This window comes from Argiope bruennichi, chromosome 1 (assembly GCF_947563725.1).
Source record: "Argiope bruennichi chromosome 1, qqArgBrue1.1, whole genome shotgun sequence".
NCBI lineage: Eukaryota > Metazoa > Arthropoda > Arachnida > Araneae > Araneidae > Argiope > Argiope bruennichi.
This window is the reverse complement of record NC_079151.1, coordinates 56,587,533-56,610,753: the sequence shown is the minus strand read 5'-3', so window position 1 is coordinate 56,610,753 and position 23,221 is coordinate 56,587,533. Positions and strand designations below refer to the sequence as shown.

Below are 23,221 nucleotides of genomic sequence, written 5' to 3'. Positions count from 1 at the left end.
TCTTATTAACATTTCCCTACGAAAGATTAGTAAAATTATCGGAAACACATAATCGAGCAATTAAAAAAAAATTCGCAAGTCAAGCTATGAAAAAAGTCATATAATTAAAATTATTGTACCATGAAAACTGCTAAATTTCTAATGAAGGAAAAAAAAAAAAAAAAACTATCACAAACTGTAGACGATTTTTTTTCTACAGCCGATAAGAAGTGAAACATTTCTGTTCGATTCCAGAATTTAATTACAAGGGAAACATTCATTATAGCGCCTTCTGAAAGTGTCGAAACGTATGAAATGAGGATTACCTAACAGTGGGAAGACCACCCTGCTATTTTCCTTCGTTATTAATGAATTCTCAGTTCTTAATTGGTCTGGAAGCACTGAAATGACTAATTCGGTTATAGAAAGAGAGCTTTGATATATCGGCAGATTCCTGAACTGCAGTTGTACAATCGTTAAAGGAATCGCGAAGATTTTGCAACTTACTGCAGTCACAAGTCATCATTCATTACATCGGGAAATGGTGACGTCAGAAAAAGACTACAAAAGGTGATACTTAACTTCTTCCAGTTTTTTTTTAAAAGGTAAAAAAAAATTACAAAATAAAATTAATGGTAATAATAAAAGCATTAATTAAAATGTGAACGAAAAAAGTATTTTTTGAGACTAATATGCATCAAGGTTTGAATGAAAAAAAAAGATTCTCCAAAGATTTGAAAAGTTAAATTAAAATAACAGGATAAATGCAATATCTAAAAGAGTTACTCTCAATTAATCTACTTATCAGGTTTTAAAAATCTAAATGAATCGAAATTCCTAAGAAGCAAATAAGTATAATAATTAAATGAATCCACAATGACAGAAAAAGAGAGAAAATAACATTTATTGCATTATAAAAGAAGATATGTCAAAAGCATCAGAAATTTTAAAAATCTTTTAAATTAAAAAGTGCATTATAAAATATTAAAAAAAAAATCTTGTTTTTGTGAAATGTATATGGCAAACAATTACAAAAAAATATGACGCAAGAGAAAACAATGTTGGATTAAGCACAAACTGCAATAAAAGCTATTAGATATTTGTTTTACGGATAGATATATGTAGAATCGCAAATTCAAGGGTGTTTTTTTAATGCTTTTTTGAACTATCTTTATAATTTATTAAGCGATAACTGAACAAAATATATAATACACATCGCAATTATAAAATGCGCAAAGTTAATCACTCAGTAAAAACTAACACTTTATAATTCTAAAGAACATAAAGTATTTTTAAATAATAAATAGCGTTGTGGATAGAACCAATAAGGCCTGTATATATTAAAAGGCATAGAAATCAGTAATAGAAACATGCTTGACATCAGAGACAGGAATTTGGACACAAAGCACATCAGCGGCGTTCGACACGGGTGAAAGAATTCCATACCGTTCAATTTAACAGATGAAAAACCAAGCAAAATGCTTAACACCCGGTTATGTACAAAAGTTTGGGAGAATTAGGTAAACAAAACCTCCCTATCAAGTCAAGCGTTAAAACTCCAGCGTGGCACGAAAAAACTCATTATAGAAGGTAACAAGAGGAGACATTTTCCACTTCTTGGAATCTTCTTAAAAAGCCATCAGCACGCAAGATAGCCAAGTTAATAGCACAAGAGAGAGAAAAGCTGGCGACAATTTCCAGTGCTGCTGGGCAAGGATGAACAGGGAGCAGAAAGAGACCACGAATAGTTAAGCAGATTTTAGCCGGAGGTGCGTGAGTGAGTAGTAGAACGGTCCAAGGTGTGGCGGTAATTACTTTCCTCGCCGGCCCCACATCATTACACGCTTGGCAGCTGCCGAAGAGTGCACCTGCGGCTGGAAATGAGATTCACTTGGTATCCAACAACATCAGCAGCGATCCCACTTTCAGCTATTTATTCCTCCCAGAAGGGGAATCCTTGCTTTCTTTTAAGAAAGAGATGGACAGGATAGGACCAGCTTATTGTTTTACATACAAAATGCCTCGGACCTGGTAATGGATGTTTTGTGAATGACAGCCGCCAAGGTCAGAGAGTTACAGGCTAACGTGATACGTAAGTTCAAACAACAGAATGATGTCAAAGTCAAGTCAAGTTGAATGTCAAGCTTTCTACGAATTTTGCGGCCATTTCCATCAGTTGTTCAACTGCTGAGAGCGTTTAGTTCAAATGAAGGTTATGTCATTTGGCAATATTTAACAGAAGTAAAATACATATTTATCACATAATCGCTTTTCTTAGCTCATTGTATATACAGATAAAATACATTGTTCTAGAATGCATACTATGTAAGAAAGTCATAATAAAGTTAGAAAAATTCGCACCGCACATTCGCAACAATTCGCGCACAACCACCATATAAAGTGAAAAACTTTTTAATGTCATATTCTTCTAATGTTAGGTATTGAAATACAAATATGAATTATATTTATAAACTATTTTAAAATGTCTTTAAATGCATGCACATGTATAACATTCCCAAAATGACATTAAAATATTATCACTTCAAGATGCATAATTGTTTTTATTTGCTTGCAAATGAAAGAAGAATTTTTCAATGTCTTCCCCTCTGATTTATTGGCGCAGCAGATTTCTCGCAACAGAATATTTCAAAATAAGAATAAAAAAAGGATATAAAAAATATTAAGCTATTTAGAAAATTTTTCCAAATACTTTACGCTAATCAAAAATCTTTATTTAAACTTGAATAAAGAGCATATATCCAATATCTCAGAAAGTATGATCTATTACAGTATGATCTATCAGTAACAATAAAAAACCAAATTCAAGATTATTATTTTAATAAAATTTTTATAATTGTTTTTAATCAGATGCTTACTTTTAATTAATATTTAAAATTAGAAAGGTTCTGGGCATTTAAATATGAATGACAATAGCCAGGGAAATTTCAATCTTTTTCTGTTGGACTGAATACAGCCTTGTTTCAAATGTAAAATCATGCCCAAGTCTTTTGGGAGTACATAATAATAACTATAACACTAATCCTACGTTTATCATGGTAAAATAAAATAAAATAAAATAAATCTTTATATGTGTTTTAACACATTGACTGCCGCAAACGCGCCTGATGTGCTACAGATAACATGTAATTGTATCAAACCATTTATGTTATTAGATCACACTTTCTCAACTAAAGAGATAGCAAAGAAGGGGACAGTCTATTTAGATAGATTGCTTGGCTATCAGGAGTGAGTTGTGGCAGTGATAGTGATAAATCTTTTGAAGGGGAAGAGATTGTTTTTCTACATGGAACATTTAATCCAAATATGAGCTTTAAATACTAAATTGCTTTATATAACAAATCCATTACCAACCTGTTCAGGCTTAAGTCCCGGTGGTATCCACGTGTATTCTTCTAGTGCACATCCAGAATCATCATCGGAGTGAGAATGCCTGTCAGAAGGGGATCCAGGACTGCTACCGAAGTGGGCGGCCATTTTGTGAACAATGCGCTCGCTTTCGGCCATATTGGACACACCGGACGCCCCTTCGTGTTCCTCTCGAGGACACTTGCAATTGCGGCACACTTTCCTGCAAGGATGAAGAAATTAAAGTAAGACGTAAGACGAATTGAAACAGTGTACTTCAATTAAAACATAAAAACAGAATAAGTTTTACTTCCAAAAAGGATAGAAAACGTGGTTAAACACCATGGTGCAGAAAATTTCCAAATAGAATCCAGAAAAGAATTGGAAAGGCTTATAAGGTTCATGAGACAAAGATGAAATTACCGAATTCACTTAACAAAGGAACTAAGACATAAAAACCTCAGTTCTGATTGAGGCTCAAAGTTATTGTAACATGAAGACAGTAAAACTAGACGTACGTTTAAAACAAGTAAATATACCGCAAGGAAAAGGAAATGTGGTTCAGATTTAGGTAGACTGAAATGCGGCGAAATGACTGAGTTACAAATTGCATGAACTATTAACATATTTATTAAAGGAAAAGTATCTAAGAGGTGGTTCGTCTTTATAAACATTTAATGCACCTTGACCTAGAAAAACACTCAGCAAGAACTGCTCTTGGTGTTTAGTGGATCAAAGGTGGTCGAAGCCGTCATTACATGCATTAACCCAACCTACTTTTCTTCTACACATTAAAGCTTTTAAATTTCTTGTAGATTTATCCTGTATTGTTTTGATCTTACTATCAGTTGTTATAAACTGTGTTTGCAGATCAATGTACGACTATATTTTTGGCTTATATTCAAATGCAAATGTGTCATATTCTCTTAGAACTAAAACTGTGTTATTTACGTTGAAAACACTGTATTTTGAAAGACAAATCTCGAATTGAAAGATTTTACTCTAACTTTTCATAAGACAAGTAAGAAAATTTCACTTAAATAGGAAGCTGAAATGTTTTTCCCCTCTTCCCCAGTTTGTGGTCTAAAGGAACTTCTGAGAAAGTTATAACAAACGTGGAACCTATACTTATTAGTTCATCAAAAGGTTTTTTAATATTAATTTTGACAAAGCAAAGAATTTGTTTCTACATATTTTAGGTAAATATCACATAGAACTGGATTCTACGCATTTTAGATTAGAATTCAGATTGTTATATTCTCGATTTTAAAAATCTGTTTGTTTATTTTTCTACACAATTTCAAAAACTATTTTAAAACGAATAAAATAAATATCATAAGGAAATATAATTAGAAATACTTGGCTTCAAAAATCGGAAATGTTTATAAGTAACATAAAATTCTTTTAGAGTAGTATTTGCCTGTTGCATTCACTTTTTTCAGACACTAACCAAAATGCCAGAATGATAAAGAAAAAAAAAATGTATAGATTTATTTTCAATAAAATAAATGCTTTTATTTATATTTGACACAATAGCATTTTCTTTTGTTTCTCAAAACTTTCCCTTTATTTAACATAAACATTATGCGAGTAATTAATAAAACTTTTCAATAGGGCAATTTTATAAAAATTTATTCTTAATTACTTTCGACAGTAAGTCTTCAAATTTTGTAAATAATTACACCTTCTCAATAACTAAAAATTTAAGTTGGTGGTTGCTTATCTATCAAAATCAAATCATTAATTAAAATTATTTCTATCTTGTCTCTCTTTATTATTATCTTGAAAACCTCATTCTTGAATGATAAATAATCTATCAGTGACTGGTATAGAAAGCAGGCCTGAAACGCACGCGAATTTTGTTTGGTTAAAAGATTAATAACGAAAAACAAATTACCCTTCTATTACTCAGAATTTTTTCCGCTAATAACTAATGCACGGGCCACTCTAGTGCAAGGGCATTTCTTGCAGATTTAAACCACATTAAAAAAAGTCGGACATTGCATAACTGACGTTGGATGCCGTAATTCTAATCTGTATATTCGATACACATCGGAATTCACTTACAATCTGTAATTATATATATATATATATATAAAGTTACAAAATTTCAAGATAAGTAAATCACTTAAAAAATATAAAAACAAAAAGTAGTTTTTATTTTTTATTTTCATATTAATTGTGTTACTAAGTATGATTTTATAACAAACGGTATATTGATTAGCTAACAATGTTAGCATGTCAATAAGAATATTTAATAAAGAACAACAGGAACTCATTAAATAAAAGAACCTTATTTTCTTTCAAAAATTCGAAGTAAAATAAACAAAATCTCAAATCAAGAATATCCATAAATCAAATTGTATCATAAATATATTTACGATATTCATTTCATGCGTATATTTTTCCAACTTTAATTTTGAATAAATGATTTTCAACACAATTAAGCACGGTAAAGCAAAAATACATTTCTAAACAGCTAATGAATAAAATCATATCATTAAAATCAATAGAATCTTTTCAACTTATGTTAAACGTTACAAGTGTTGTTTCCTTTGAAAAATTCCACTTAATTATATAACAAAAATTTATTGTAATGATAAAACAAATAACTCGTTACTTCATATTAGTTTGTTTTTAAACAGAATTACAAATGTAAATGAGGGAAAAATAATTGAAAGATATAAAAAACTTCGACCAGGCACAGAATTTATATAAATGCGGAATTCGGCAAAACAATTTTTTTTAATAACATACATTATTAAATGTATCCAGTCATCCGAAGCAAGAGGAAAACAACGAGAATTAAACATTTTAGTTTAGATTCCCTGAAAATAGTTTCATAAAACAATATACCATAACGTTATTTCAAAGCCATTGTTCCTTTTCAATTTTCACACAAATCCAACAACGTCTCATACATACAACTCCTAGAAATTTGCGAACTAATAACAAACAAACATCTGCTTTTGCGATTCAGGTGCAATTTTTCGATATAATTTTATCCATTCCGAGGCGTAGATAAGTACCATTTTATCCAAACAAAGCAAAAAGAATGTTTCAACAAACACAGCGGACAGAAACGGTTTAGATTTATTTATTTAACTTGCTTTTTCCATTTTCTTATTTTTGGATGCCTGAACCGAAAGCATCGATCAAGGTCTTGAAGTTTAAATATCAATCATTAGAGGGCTTTCGGCAAGAACGGGGAATCGGAACTGGAAAAGCGTGCCCTAAACTCTCTCCTTTGAAGAGTTACGCAAGGCATCCTTGGGGGATATCAATTTGTTTGCCCGGCACGCGCACGTGACGGATGGCGAACATCCGATCACAGTTGCTCAACTCTTAGAGAAGGACAGAAACACATACCTACCACCCAGGGAGCAAAGGATTCGTTTGCATAGGAACATGAATATTGCCAGGATCCATTCTTTTTTTATACAAGGCAACATAATTTTTATCATGGAGATCACTATTTTATCACAGTGTTCGACAACGAAATCAGTGTTGAAGAACATTAACACAGGCAAAGTACTTAAAAGTTGCTTTCAACTCGAAGACTTTTAATTTTTTAATCTCAAATTTTAAAAATCATAATTTTAAATTATAGGTTTGTTTAATTATAATTTAGGTGCATTGAATAAAAAAATTCTTATTTAAATTTATCATTATATCAAAACAGCAATTAATATAAAAAGTAAAAATCACTTGGTCACACTAGAAGTATCACTCAAATACTCAAGAATCCTTTCTGTATGTTCTTATATAGATTCAGATAGCAGTAAATGACCAAAATAAAATGTGACAACTAATACAGAGGTTAATAAATTCAGATCCAGGGGTCAAAAAATAAAATAACGGAACATGAACATCATGTAAAACGGCTTGAATAAAAATAATTAATGGTGGATTGAAAGGCAGCTAATAACAATTATTTCAAGACAAAAAAAAAAAAAAATCTTTACATACGAGTAGCATATAAAAAAAAAAAAGAGTAATAAACATGTCAGGAAATGAATACTCCACATCATAAAATTAAAAATTTAGTCATACAATTTCTTGCTTTACACATTTGCGGAATATAAAGTACGCAGTTAAGTATTAATTTAAATTTATAAGAAGTTAAAAACGAAATTTTAATGAAATAAATTCTTGCTTTACACATTTGAGGAATATAAAGTACGCAGTTAAGTATTAATTTAAATTTATAGGAAGTTAAAAATGAAATCTTAATCATATAAATTCTTGCTTCACAGAGGACGGAATATAAAAAAAAGGATTTAAGAATCAATTTAGATTTACAGGAAGTTAGAAATCATATTCTTTATACTTTAGTTTTTGCAAAGGAATTCAAAAAATTCTTCGATGAAAATTATTAGGAATTAAAATTACAATTAAAAAACATATTTAAGCAATGCAGCAGCTGACAAATTCGTAAATGTTTATTCCTTTCTTAAGAAAAAAAAATAGCAAATAATATTATTAAACACAAAAGCCCACAAATTATACGTCTTTGAATAGCTTATCTAATAAAGTTAAGCAAAATTTTAAGAAATAAAAGTTTATAATTTTTAGTAAATTATCAGATTCTAGAGGCAACATTATCATATGGTATACAAGTTATCTACCCGGATTTTTCTTATGCTATGTTATGCTATTACACTGTACAAAGTAAATGCGAAAATTCAATTTAGTCCTTTTCAAAACAATATTCAACAAAATTTAAACAGCTTGTTGTTCAAACATTTTTAATATTAGATTTAAAAATGTCCTTCGAAAGTTATTACAGTTTACTACAACACGAATACGATAAAGAAAGTATTTATCAACAAATATTTTTTTTTCTTTCTTTCTTTATCATTGAAATTTATTTTATTACGACACAAAATCTTTAGATAGAAGAAAAAGAAAAAAAAAAAAACTTTATCACTCGGAAAAAGCATGTATAGAAATTGACCGATTTCGGGGGGGGGGGGGGTGCTCTATTTCTGAATTTAAAAGAAAACGAATGTTGCATTTGCCACTAAACTTTTAACAGCGGAAAAAAAAAAAAAAAAAAAAGAGTTTTAAATAATTTCAGAGGTGAAGTAATCGCTTTTACATTTTTAATTTGATCAGGTCAAAATCATTAAAACGTGAATAATTCAGAAAAGAAAAACAATAATATCAAATTTTTTTAAATACATTATATTATTATAAAAAACGATACAAATGTTTTCACTTATAGTAAGTAGAAATGGACACGAATTTCAGAGAAGAGAAGTAATAAGGAAATGCGATAAAATGATTAATAGCACAATATTACATACCACAAAAAACCGCGCAATTTTCTTTTTTTCGAACAGATCTACTACACTAGTTAATGGGAAAGTTGTGTAATGTAACTGCTACAATAATTGCAGCACTTAAAACAGACGTATATAAATGTTCCATTCCTCTTACCATTTTTTTCACTTTTAAAGATGGCATAATGAAATCTAGAATTGGTTTCCTTAATTGATATAGGTCTAAATGAAACAAAACAAACATGAATTAAAAGAAAAAAAATTATACCTTAACGGTGCAAAAATAGTTTACAATAGCGATTCCAGATTAAAGTAGTTCGTTCAAGCGGATGCAGTTTCATATGCGTAATTTGGTTTCTTTAACAATCATCGGCGCTTACTTTTTTATTTAGAGTGCAATGCTAAAAGGAGTCATTATAGTTCATTATTCCGGAAGTATTAATTCATTATTTTTCTTTTGAAATACGTGAAAAAAAAAAAGAGAGAGAGAAATGAATCGCCAGTCTCTTTGCAATTTATATCACCATTGTAAAGATTTGATAGGCAGGGATATTTTTCTAAGGAAATATTTTTTATGCATATTAAGATATGCAGTTAAATCATAACGAAATGTGGTTTTAGAAAAATATATACAGTTAATAGCGTATGCATTATTGTGAAAACTTTTTCTTTTCCACTCAAATTGTTTTGCCTTCTCTCGCTTCCGTTTTTGTTCCAGCACACCAAATAGAATTCTAAATGAAGACCATCCCCATCCTAATTATTTTTGGCAAAAAAAGCAATTCCCATTGCAAAATTTCCTACTTTGCTTTTGAACAACAAAGAAGTCCATAGTGATTGTATTATAATAGTTTTCCTAAAATAAATATTGTATAAATACAGAGTTATAACCTGATATGCTTTTAATCTTATGGGAAGAAGCAATATAGGGTTTATAGAGTAAATATTTATTCTACCGGTAAAAAAAAAAAAAAAAAAAAAAAAGAGAAAGAATTCTATTTTTGTTATGAATTCAGTTTTTAAATGGCAATAACTGTACAAATTATTTTTGACGATTATAAACAGAGTAAAATTAAATTTTATTTCAAAGTTTTTTCATCCACTCTCAATTTCTTTTCGACCCACTTTAAAGGCCATTTTTTAGTCTATAAAACTCAAAAGATTCCTTAATATAGAAACAAGAACTTAAATTAAAGGATTTAATATTAAATAAATAGATTAAAAAGGACTAACAATTAACTAAACATATACATAAATTAAACTTCCCATAGATTATTGGTATAATTGCATTGTAATTTATTATAATAAAAAGAACATTCAGAATAATAATTAAAATGTAGCTACTTATTTATTATTTTATATTCTGTTTAATACTATAAAAAGGTATTTTTTAAGTTTTTCGGAATAGTCATTGCTATTTACTTTTTAAAAAAAATAATCAGAAGATGATCTTAATTTGAATGGAATAAGAACAGTTCTCATCTTCCTTAACATGCAATTATTATATTGTTCATTAATTTTGATAACACGTGTCTAAATAAATTTCAAAATTATTTTTGCTCATTACTATCATATCATCTAAAAACCTGTTGGCAAACTTCTTGAATAACTATCAAACTTTTCGTGATCCATTTAGTTAAAGAAGCTGCATTTTACCATTGCACCTATGTGTCATTCCAGAATTTGCAAACATTATGTGCATCGTAAACAACAAATTTTATTTATTTAGGTTTTTCACCACAACCGGACACAATTATATCGTTGAATATTCCGGAAGTTTTTGCAAATTGCCGAATTATCTATCTTCTCTGTTAAGAAAGGAGGAATTTAGGATATATTTAAGCCTTTAGCGAGCATTGCCATCAACTATTGAAAAGGTCATCATACGGATCTAGGTCGAAAGACGAATTTGGAGGGTATTTATTGACGTTTGGCAGACAGAAAAAGAGCAGAACGACCGCTTTTGGCAAATCTGATCACCCCAGGGGTGAACATTTCGAGACGATTGATGATTCAAGCAAATGGAGTTGGTTCTCTTATTTATTTGTGCAAAAGACATAATGCGGAATTCAAGTAGACAGTCCGAACAGAACAGCGGTAATTATATCCAGTCTAGCACAATCTCTAATGATGATTCGGAAATTATCGAGTCGCATGTGTTGTAGGTAAACGAGTTCATCAGACATGCCACTGAATTTTAAGCGATTTTTTCATAATTGAGAATCACGGAAGGTCTCATTTAACAGCATTATACAAGCCATGGGAAGTTCGAAAAGTTCAGGACTTCAGCTGTGGCTTTCTCAATCCTTTAATTGTTTTGCATTTTTTTGTTGTTATTATTTTATGAGATGACACGATGGGAATGTACTGTGTAATTAATTCAATCACAAATCATAAAGAACTCAAGTTTTTTTGGATTATGCTTACTTTTTATATCGAATAATAGCGCTTAAAATGATTTAATATTAGTTTAAAAATCTGAGAAGCGATCATTTAATGCCCTCATGACGCATGGGCACAAAGATTATGGAGTTAATCCCTAATCTTGTCAAAGAAAAAAAATGTGGGCGGGGAGAAAACAATAATACGCACTGCTTGAAATATTAAAAAAAATCTTGACCTTCCAAGATATAGAATAAAAATCAGAATAAATTTGGCTATTCAATGAATGATACGTACCATATTCACACATTAAGAACTAGATTCAGTAAATCACATGAATTTTGTGAATTTTGAGCATGAAAAAATAAACAACTGAAATTGAAAAATAAAATTTAGCCTCTTCGCATCCAGTAAATTAATAAATATCTGAACTTTTAAAGAAAAATAATCATTTAGGAAATATCTAAAAAGAACAAGCGACATTAAGTATTACACAAATGAATAAATAGTACTTAAAAAAAGATGAACATGTGTTTGCGCTCTGAGAGCAGATCGTTTCACTAATAGCTGCCAAACTTGGTATACACATTCTAGTGGGAGGGAATAAGCACCTCGGAGCGATTTTTTTTCTTTTTAAAATTTAGATTAGAATTTCAAAAAAAAAAAAAAAAAAAAAAAACGGAAAAACGTCACGTTTTTCCGCGATAACTTCCAAAATTATTACAGTACAAAAATGATTTTTACAGCATCTTCAAATTTAAAAAAAATTACTTTTTAATGCTTTTTTTTGCCATTAATTTTTTTTTTTGCTATTTTTAATTGATTTTTTTTATTTTATAACAAGATATTTTATTGTTAAAATGAAATTCCAACCGTTCGCATTGTTGCTACTAATATTTCGTCCTGCCCCCTCCCCCCCTGTTGTGATTACGATATGAAGATTCGGCTTAGTTTTCCATGTTGAGTAGATTTCGGTATAAGGCACGCTTTTAATATATTTATTGATATTTCGTTGTACTTAAAGTTTAAAGTTCAGAATTATGCAATGGTATAATCATTTTAAATTGCCTCCAGTTTAAAATGCTGCTGCTTTTTCCAGTGATATAATCGAATGTATAAAGATGTAGATAGAAAATCAGAAAAATACAAAGCACAATGAATAGAACTGTGTAAGACTTTTGAAATAATATAAGTTATATGCCTATCAACATTTGAAGTTTAAAAATATTTTGCTGAGAAAACAATTGAAATTTTCAGTAACCTTTAACCCCACCTAATCAATTGGTTACAAAGGCGGCTAGTAAATAAATAAAATATTCTCGCGTTTAATTCATAATTAATCAAAGTAAAATAGAGTCACAAACAGCAAACCTTTGACTTTTCGAGAAATCAAGAGAAATAAACTTTTTAATAAATCGCACATATTATGATATTTTAGGAAACTTGTGTTACAAAGAGATCCAAGTTTAAAAAAATTAAATGCTCATGAAATTCAGTAGCGTATCTCAAGGGAAAGAGAGAAAATTAAGTTCCAATAATAAGTAAATTCATCCCTACAGTTAAAATGAAATGTGTAACACAAGAAATATTTTAATAAGAGAATCTGTAATTGGCATTTAAAATTCGATTCAAAATTATATTACAGTTCAAAACTTCGAACAGGAAGATAATTTTTTATAATTTTTTTTCATAAATTATAAAGGAATGTTTTTTGGTAAAAATGTATTTATTTCATTGAGAAGAAAATCAAAAATGTTCCGAAATACAAAGATAAAAATTTAAATAATTTGACAGGAGATGAAATATTTACGTGAAATAATTTACTTAGCATTTGAAATACATTATTAAATCCATCTGCGCAGACATATTTGTATAAGAATGAATTTTACATCAAAAGATACAATTTATTCGAAATGAGAGATCAATGTTTTGAATAACATCAAATTACAAATAGATAAATAAGATATAATACTGTACCAGAAAAATTAAAAGAAAATACAAATAAAGTTTTGCTTTTCAGCCATATAGTAGATTTATGAAGGAAAGACCTAATTTTTTGTTCATAAGATGAACACTAGAAGGCATTTAGAAAGCACATTATTAAATTTAAGAGAATAATGATATTTTATAAGAGAGTGAAATAAACATTAAAAAATTATTTAGAAATAGAAAAAAGAAAAGAAAAAAATACTTTTCCAATATTATGAATATTTCTTTTTAAAATCATTACAGTAATAAATTGATATATTTTTGTAAAGACCTTTGTAAAGAAGCTAGGAAGTCATGCTTCGATTTAAGATTAGATTTATTCCAATTAAATTTTAGCTATGTTTATTACAAATTATTTACAAAATAAAATTGAATAAATAATACTAAAAAAGTTTTGGAATAAATCTATTAATGAATGTGATTGTGTTTTGCATTTATTTATTTTTCTTTTTGACGTTGAGTCGGAGAATCCCCAACCCGAAAAAACCCAGCAACAACAATTTAATAAAAATCCCCACGATTTTAAAACTAAGCCGCCGCATTATAACATTACATTTAGGATTCACAACATAAAAATTCTAAATACAAAAGCGATCTTCCAGGATCAAATAAATTGCTTGATAAATTTCTTAATTCTTATTAAATTAAAGTAATGCATTATCATATTATAAAAGGATGATGATAGAATTAAAAAAAATTACAAAGAACTATGTTCAAATTATATTCTCATCGTTAGAATTTTAATGAAGAATCTTATAATATTGTAGAGTCTCAGAAATTATGCCTAATATTGATAATTACTCAGGAACATAAACATTTTTTTAGACAGAATAGTAAGACTAAATTTTAAGGTTTAATATCAAGTTCAATTAAAAAATGTTTGTATTATCTTTTTCTGAAAAGTAACAGTGAAAGCTATTGAATTCATATGAATTTTCTTCAGCACATCATAATTAATACCAAAAGACATTTAAAAAATATCAAATTCTTTAACTAACATTAAACATAACATAAAAAAATGTGATTGTCTTTCACTTATTTAGAAGAATACACTTGCTTGACGAAATTTCAGTCTTGATTTAAACAACGTATATAAAAAATAAACACCACAGTAATGTATCTGCATAAAAATAAGGTAAATGAGGCCAAAGACATTATAGAATTCCGGTCATTCACTTACAACACATGAAATTTCCCCACGGTCAATTATAAGCAGCCACACAAAGTATGGAAGATGCAACAAAAAAGAAATTTCAAGATTTAATAAATTACGCGGAAAGGAAAAGATAATTAATGAATAAAAAAGATGGGCGGGTCTATCTTTTAAACTACCATGAACTGTGATGGATATAATTATTAAGAGAGCACCTTAAAAAGAATAAAAATAGCATGGCTATGTTGTTTTTGGAATCAACAACAGAGTGCGAAACACCAATGACTCATCCATGAACATTCAGAATCAGACGATAATTTTTCAAATGATTCCAGTGTTTATTAATTTTAAAAAATATAAATGTAATTCGGTTTTTAAAATAACTAAATGCAGTGAATGCATTGAATTTTGCTGCAGATGAAAACAATAGAAAAAGAAAATAATGTAAAGGAAATAAATAAAGATAAAATTAAACAGAAAAAATTAACAACTAGCAATTAAGGTATAAAAATTTTTAAATAATAATAATAATAGTAATAATTTAACTAATCATTTTTAATCATTTTTTAAAAAGTTTTTTGATATTTATAATATATACCAAGTATCTTCGGCAATGAAGTTTTCAAAAAAGTATTAACAACTTTATTTTTTACATGTATTATTCATTTATATTGCTAAGTAATACAAATTTGAAAATACGTGCAAGAAACAGATAGTTTTATTTTTCCAGTACAACTATTCAGTAAGCTATCACAAATGTTTAAAAAATAAAAAATCTATATTAATTCAAGATATATAATTAAAGCTATCAAGAAAATCAAAGAAAATTGAAACATTTTTCTAAGAATCATAGAATTTACTATATTTTTAGAAACAGTACTATTACTATATTTTTAGAAAAAATATAGCAAAGAAAAAAAAAAAAAAAAAAGTAAAAAAAAAAAAAAAAAAATGCTACAATTTTTTTTCTTTTTTCTTTTTCAAAAAGAAAATTGTAAAATAATGTATAAGGTGATAAATTCTATGATTAAAATTGATAAGTACTTAATAATACAAATTTCAGATAAAAAAATAAAAATTTCTTTGTTTTTCTTCCTTTTCCAGTATATCCCCGAATTCGGAACCTCTAAGTTTCCCCATAAGTTGGATGGGTATAAGCGGAAAGATATATTGAGCAAAAAGAAACATTTTAAAGACTACATTATAGTAAACAATATACCACAATACAACTATGCATAATAGAATGTGTTTGGTAAGGAACAATGGGTTCATAGAATTTGATATTAAAAATAATAAAAAAATTCGTAAAATATAAAAACATAATGAGTTTTCCTACTGGATCGTATGACAGTATATAACATAATAATAAGGTTGGCTATATTTTTATATTTGTGTTTTTTCGAAGTTTAACTAATATTGTGATGTATTTCATGTTATTTATATCATCTGAACGTACGAATTTTATAATAAATAAAAATAAAAATGTAAAAACATTACATTTGGCAAAAATTTAATGTAGAGAAAGTCTGACATTTTTCAAAAACTTACCATTCATCATGTTGAACAGATACAGTTGTTGCAGTTGTTGTAGTGGTTCGTTTCTTACCATATAATTGGCGGTACAGCTTATACTGATCCCCATAAACCCAACACACCTTCCACCATTGTCGACACACAAGCACTGAGCTGGCTTTAATCCCCGTATTACTCATTTAATAATTGGTAAGAAAGCACACTACAAATCTTACAAGTGTTTATCATCCTTCTGTAGCAACACCGCATTTTTCACAAAAATAAATATTCGCACACAAACATTGAAATTCAATTTCTTTTTGAATGGTGACATTTTGCAATATCCATCATCACATGAAATCCTTGCTTATTCTATAATCCTCAGGCTTTCAATTAAGATATTCTAATTACATTTTAAAGAGAGAAACAGCATACAAAAATAATTTCACGCGAGCAAACTGTTTTTTAAACGGAAAAAGAAAACTTGTTTCATGGCGTTTAACAACTTGAAAGATGAAAAAGAGAAAACATGCGGCCGATAATTGGTGTACTCCATCCTATCCGAAGTCCCGCAATGAATACAAGACGACCAAGAAGTTTTTCCGCCATGCACTATTTAAAAGAGGCCTTTTTCTGGCTTTACGACTTCTGCGCCAAATCGCCAAGCCCTGAGAGAGAGAACACTATAGTTCCGCCAACAATTTTAACCCGTGCAAGAAAGTGCCTACAAGTTGACTAACCATCGTGGGCTGCTTACTAAATTCGACGAAGAAATAATAATATTTATGAAGTAATAAGTTTACGTAAGAGTTTGATTTTGATGTTTATTTAAAAATAAAATGCAAAATTGTAGTTAATGAGTACTTATTTAAACGTTAAAAAATAAAGAATAATGCTTTAGAGTCAGTTGAGCGACTCGAAAGTTTCACAGTTAAAGCTAAATGAGAAGTTTCGTGAATTTTTGTAAAAATTACTTAATAAAGAAAAAAAATTGAAGAAGTTTCTAGAACCGTATTTACATTTTTTTTTTTTTTTTTTTTACATTTAATATGAGCTTTATTAGATATATTGCAAACTGTCACCTTTTACAGATATTCTAAATTTTAAAGTATTATTACAATTTTTCAAACATGCGCAAATAACTAAAATTTAATCTAATTCGAGTTAAAAATGTATAGATTAAACAGTTGTTTGCAATATTGGCAAAAAACACAATAAATGTGCATAAAGAAATTTTTTTAACGAGCTACTTTTATAATGGCACATATAGAAAAAAAGAAATTTATATTTTCTAAACTAAGTATTTTGCATACTTAAGAGACAACTGTTTTATTATAAGAGAAGAAAAAATAGTTAATTTGATCTTAATATTATTTTTATAGTTGTTGGTTTGCAAACAACTTTGAATGGAGTATGGTGGCTTAAATCAATATTGATCGAATACTATTTGATTAATCAAAATTCGAAAAAAAAAATTCTCTTTAAATCAAGTATTTATATCATTTAATACAAACGTGGATCCTTTGTTATATTATCAAGAAGAAGAAAAAAAGTTAGGTTTTATAGGAAAATGCTTTTGATAAATTTAGAGATATGATAAAGTATCAACTTGCTGTAGTGAAAATTTCACAAGTTAAAAGAAAAGAAACTCTAAGGAATGACATACAGAATGTGGAAAAGGAATATTTTCGAGAGCAACATTTTTTTTTCTACCTGTAATGGACGTTATAATCTTATTAAAAGACTTTAAAGGAAAATAAATAAAATACTCCAGCTTTATGTGACATTTTGAGAAGAGGCATTTTAGCATATTTGGTTTTAAGATGTTTTAGAAAAGATTTTAATCACAGAATACTATGCTAGGCAAAAAATGAAGTTCAACACATATTAATAATTTAATATGAAAGCATTAATTAAATGTATGTACGCAAATGAAGAAAAATAAAACAACATTTAGGAAATGCATAAATGAAGCAGATCAGAACGAATATATTTCAAAATGAACTTTATTTCATTTTTTATTGTTATTATTATTCACGAATACAAGGTATGCTTCAAAGTGACATATTAATTAATACAAGTAATAGCTTTTCTTTTTGTATAGTTGTCCACAACCAACAGAAATAAATTAAAAAAAATATATGTATTTTATTTCTCTTTGATTTTCAACAGTATTTTTTAAAGTATTATATTTATTACATTGACTTCTATAAAATAAAAGTGAAATACTAATTTTTTTTTTCTCCAACAGAAATCGAAATTACTAGATAGATTTTCTTTAAATTTTGTTCTCAAACACAATGAAGTACAGGGAATGAAGATTTTGTGACTATGAATTATATAGTCAATTTCTTATAAAAATAAAAACAACGTTTTTACTACGAAAGCAAACAAAATGGCAGCGCTTTATTTTGTTAAATTTGTTGAGTAAACTGAATTTAAAAGAGTCCTAACATAAGAAAAGAAAAAGATTTATTTTGCCTATTGATATTTAAAAATGTTTCTTAAAACTTGAAAACTATTCTTAAATTTGTTATTACTTAATAATTGATTCAAAAATTGCACATTTGTTTTAGGTGGTTGTTGAAGATAAAATTCAAAGTTGCGAACGACTGCCTTCATATTCCAAGTTATAAACACATAATTAAATTGAAATTCCCAATGTTTTATTAAATTTAGTCTCACTCTTTAAAAATTTCTAATAAATTATGAGGAAAATGAGCTTTCAAGTATCCTTAAAAAACATTTGTACACTCAGAAATTTCCAAGAAACTATAGAAAAATTTAATATATCAGATGTTTTCTTTTAATTAAAATAAAGTCTTAGATAATAATAATAAAAAAAGAATTTGCGCATTGCAATATCTCACATAAAAGAATTTTTTTTGATACTAAAAATTACATATATATGTGCTGATTAAATATATGATAGCACTTATGCAAATAAATATTTGGAATGCTATGTTTCAAATTTTGCTCTTAAATATTGAAGTATAAGAAATGTCTAAATACAAGTTTTTAGAAATCAATTATATTTTTAATTTTCCATTGATAAGAAAACATGAAAATTTCATTTCGAGTTCATAAGAAAAATCAGCTAGTGTAATAAAAAGAAATAATCGCAAATTTTTTGTGATTATTATTACGGAAACTGTGAGATATGGAATGCACAATTTATGTATATCTTCGAAAAAATAAAATATTTACAGTCCTAAAAAGACAGCTATTTAATGTTCCTCGTATTTTCCAAGATCGAATATTGTAAATAAAAAACAAGAGATGAAAGATAACACTCTTTTAATAAAATGACAGTAATAATACAGTAAATTTGAAAATTCGCAGTGATTCTGCAGATATTTCCTTACCTGAAGAAGGGAAAAAATTTTATAGATTTTGTCGTCAAAAATACACATTACAATGTTTATATTTTAAGATAGAATCTTGAAGTTCATTTTGATATTGAACTTGAATTCACGATGAAAGTATAATATATATTTGCCATTTACCAAAGGAAATAATCTTTCGGAGATATAGGACGCTTTGTCCAAGTTTCCCACAAGTACGTTTAGCAAGGTGGATCAAATTGAATTCAACTGTGTATAAAAAGTTAATCGAATTCATAGATGAGTGCCTTGCATACAAAGAGCAATTATTTATTTTTATTTAAACCAGTATGTTACACTATAAACAAGGCCTATCATTCAACAGAAAAAAAGTTGATAGCGAATATTAAATAATCACTTCTAACAGCCGGTATTTTGAAAAAAAAAATACAAAATGGCAACTAATTTTCTCCAAACATTTAAATATTTTGAAGAACTTTTCAGTACAAAAGAAGGGAGGAAAACAATTTAATTAATTTTTTTTTTTAATTTAAAGAAAGCGGGTGCTAAAACATTTTCTGTTGTCTGACAGAATATATCCTAAACCATAACAATAAAAGGAGAATATAATTTTATTTTTGGCAAATTGGAAGAACTGAAAATTAAAACAAAAAATAAACTGCAATTTATATTTTTATAATGTACTGTTTTAGACCCGATAATGGAATTTATCACTGTAAGCAGGAATTATAATTCACTCCAACCATTTTCGCCATTAGTTTCATAATGCTGAAATTACTGCGCTGAAAGAATGAGAAAGTGAATGCAATTGTCCTGAGATATTCAATGAATTGTCAAATCTTTAGGTTGAAATCGATATAAAAATTATATAAAAGTCATTCGTTATAAACGAAGCAATAGTTTTTTTTTTTTTTTTTTTTTTTTCAATATTCAGGTGTAAAAGACTTAATGGAAAATGAAAATTTTCAACCATCTTTAATCTGCATGTCTCAACTACACAATTGAGTAAGGTTTTTATATATATTTTTTTATACTCCAAATCAATTGAATGTTGAATCTGAACATTTGAATTCCAGTGATTTGAACTTCTCAATCAATTAAGGGATTCTTATTGCATTCTCAAATTCTCTATTCTTGCTAAATTTGAAATAAAAATTAAACTACATGGTACATTTGACATTTAAACAAATTTTTGAAGAAAAGAACTGTGAACATTAAAAAAGTAATCAATTTTTGATATTTTATAATATTTTCTGGAATTTTTAAGCAGATCTAAACAAATTTAGATCTGCTACGGTGCGGTATTCTTGCGCACGCTTTCTTTCTTTCTTTTTCTGTTTCATTTCTCTCTCTCTCTCTCTAAACACTCAGTACATTTTGTTTGGAAGGTTTCATTGATATTTAGAATTGAACAAAATGCTTATATTTCTTCTTTCTTTTTAATGCAGGAATTATTTTTTTTATTATTCTCTCATTTTTTTATTGCCATTTGGAGACTGAAAATTATAAATAAAATACAACTGATTCCGAGACTGACATACCAGAAAACAACCCGTAGGAAAGAAACCACCATTTTCCATTTATTGAATTGTAAACATAAACCCTTCGAGATTCACCTCGGCTCCAGAAGTTCTCATTGGCGAGTAAATACTCTCGCGCTGACCCCTCCTTTCTTAATGGATGCCAAGGGGCGGGAAAAGAAGCAGGTAAAAAAGAGGGGGAAGATGAGCTCCTGAAAAGAGAAAGATAGAGGAGATTCTTGGGCTGGGTCCAGTGTCGTACCCCCTCATTAGAGGTCCTGATGGATGGCGGAAGGACCGGTTTCTGTCTCATCCCTCAGGGCTCTCGGCTCCTTTTTTATTTTTGCCCTTCACCATTTCTTAATACACAATCGAAGGAACAAACACTGCTTATAGCTCGTTATGCGCCACAAAGGAATAGACACACCTTTGATTGGACTTGCCAATGTCCGACATGATCGGAAAGGATGATGAAAAAAATCATCAACACTGGCGCTTTAAATCAAAGCTAGAGACTAGCATTCCCACGCCTTTCCGGAGATTGATATCTTTTAGCGTGAAAACGGTTGTTGATAAAGCCTTACTTTCATGTGTATTGTGTTGTGAACACGGAATGAAAAAATTAGACAGATTTACAAGTTACAAATAAGCCCTTGAATGCATCCAACGCAAAATCAATCATACACAATTAAGTGAGTGGGAAAGCATGTTCTTATTCACAATCTACTGACATCAATTCATTGCCAGAAGGAAAAAAACTAAACCAACCAACTTTCCAAATCTAAAACAGCATTATTTGTTTTACAACAAACATTATTATTTTACGAAATATTTATAATAAATAATAATAAAAATGATAAAACATAAAAAGTTGTATATGAAATTACAGAATTTAATCGCTAGAGTTTAAACTTTTAAAAATGTTAAGTGTTAACCAATGGTTGAAACTTTCTATTAAAAAATAAATTAAATTATAAAAGTAAGAAAAAGAAGAGTTCATAACGATATGGGTTTTCCTAATATGAGAATGTAATCGAAGAAAATCAAATCATTCTTGTTTATCTAGTTCTAAGAAATCATATAGTGTTCAATTTATTCCACATGTAAAGGTAAAAAATTATCCGAACTTGAATATCACATACATCCAATTGAATTATCAAAAATCATGGATGAGCAAATTATCTTACATAATTCATTTAATAAAAACATCATTAATATTAAAATTATTACTAAAAGATATTTTTTCAATATTCTTTAATGCTTTAAACTTATAATATTTGAAATTCAATAATAAGAATCGTTTTCGTAGATCCGATGTTCGAATTCTTTAAGGAAAAGATGGAATTTATTATCAGTAATATTAATTTTGTAAATTATGCTTAATAAATAGGCAATTTGAACAATTAGAAATTATGTAGAACTTTTAAATGCAAAGTATGTAAAAATTATGTAGAATGAATTTGCATGAAAAAAATAATTTCAGGATTGAGTAAGTATATCTAATGAGTAGAAATAGCCAACATAAATTTAGGAATCAAATTTTCATACTTTTTTAAAAATTTAAAACTTAATATTTAATTAATTGTCAAAAAAATCATTAAAATTTTGCTTAGATTTCAATATTTGTGCGTAAGATTTTAATTATGCATCATATTAGGAAAAGAAAATCTATTTAATATTAGCACTGGATAGAAACCCAAAATATGCATAAATACTTTTTAAATAACTTATCTTTAATACAAAAGCATATTTTATATAAAATAAAATGGTACATAAAATCTTTCTAACATCTGGAAATTTATATTTAATAAATAAGCTTTAGAATTATTTTGAAACCATTGGAAAAAAAGTTTACAAAAATAAATGTAGAGTTATTTAAAGTAACAGCGTTGCAAAATAACGGAACATCTATCAATTTCATTATTGCAAAATCGTCTGCATCTGTTCAGTTATTTATTAAATTGTGAATCTATACGTAATATAAAATGAAGTCTCCTAAAAGCGTCTGTATATTTGAAAGAGAAAAACTCAGGAATTACTTAACTGATATTGGAGATATTTATACCATTTTGTAGGACATTTATTGAGGAAGGTTTTAGTACATTGAAGTAGTATCAAAATAAAAAGAGGAGTTTTGTAATTGCGATTTTAATTATTTTCCTACTACGATTCGCACATGTGCAAAACAGCAGTATATGTGCTTTGCAATTACCTGCGCATGTGCGAAAACCTCAAACTGCACATGCGCAAATAGCAAGAGCTGTGGTATGCATATGCGATTCTTTGTCTACGTCTGTTTTTAAACAGCGATTCAAAATTCATTATACTCAAAAATAGGCAGCCAATATAGTTTACAAAGAAATATTATGAAGCAAGCTGAATTTTTTTCTCTTTCATATCATATTATACAGAATTGATAAACAAGCATGGAACAGTGGGTACAATGACTTATTTGTATTTTTTTAAATTTTAAAACAGCTTCTCTATTGTATTTTAGTGATTTGTTTTGTCTATGAAAATATCATTTTTTTATCTTTTTAAAAGTCTAAATTTTTCTGCATGTGTGCTATAAAAAATTGTTTTGTAGTTATTTTTGATGATTTCTAAATATATTTTTATGTTTGTTTGATGTAGCGTTACGTGCCCATGTCATATCTGGTAGAGGCTAGCCTTAAGTTTAAAGCTAAGATT

At 28.1% G+C, this 23,221-nt stretch overlaps 1 protein-coding gene across 4 annotated transcripts in view; it reads right to left on the bottom strand.

Annotated features, from left to right (window-relative positions):
• The window catches only part of LOC129960394 (protein prickle-like), a 236,712-nt gene that overhangs the window by 43,866 nt on the left and 169,625 nt on the right, over nt 1-23,221 (bottom strand). For 2 of the 4 annotated variants that reach the window (XM_056075976.1, XM_056077414.1), the window contains one exon: nt 3,352-3,568. In XM_056075976.1, coding sequence (XP_055931951.1) covers nt 3,352-3,568 — 217 coding nt within the window. Of the gene's footprint in view, nt 1-3,351; nt 3,569-3,655; nt 3,706-15,702; nt 16,246-23,221 lie in introns of those variants that run through there. The other 2 variants (XM_056075269.1, XM_056076684.1) reach the window with 2 other exon arrangements.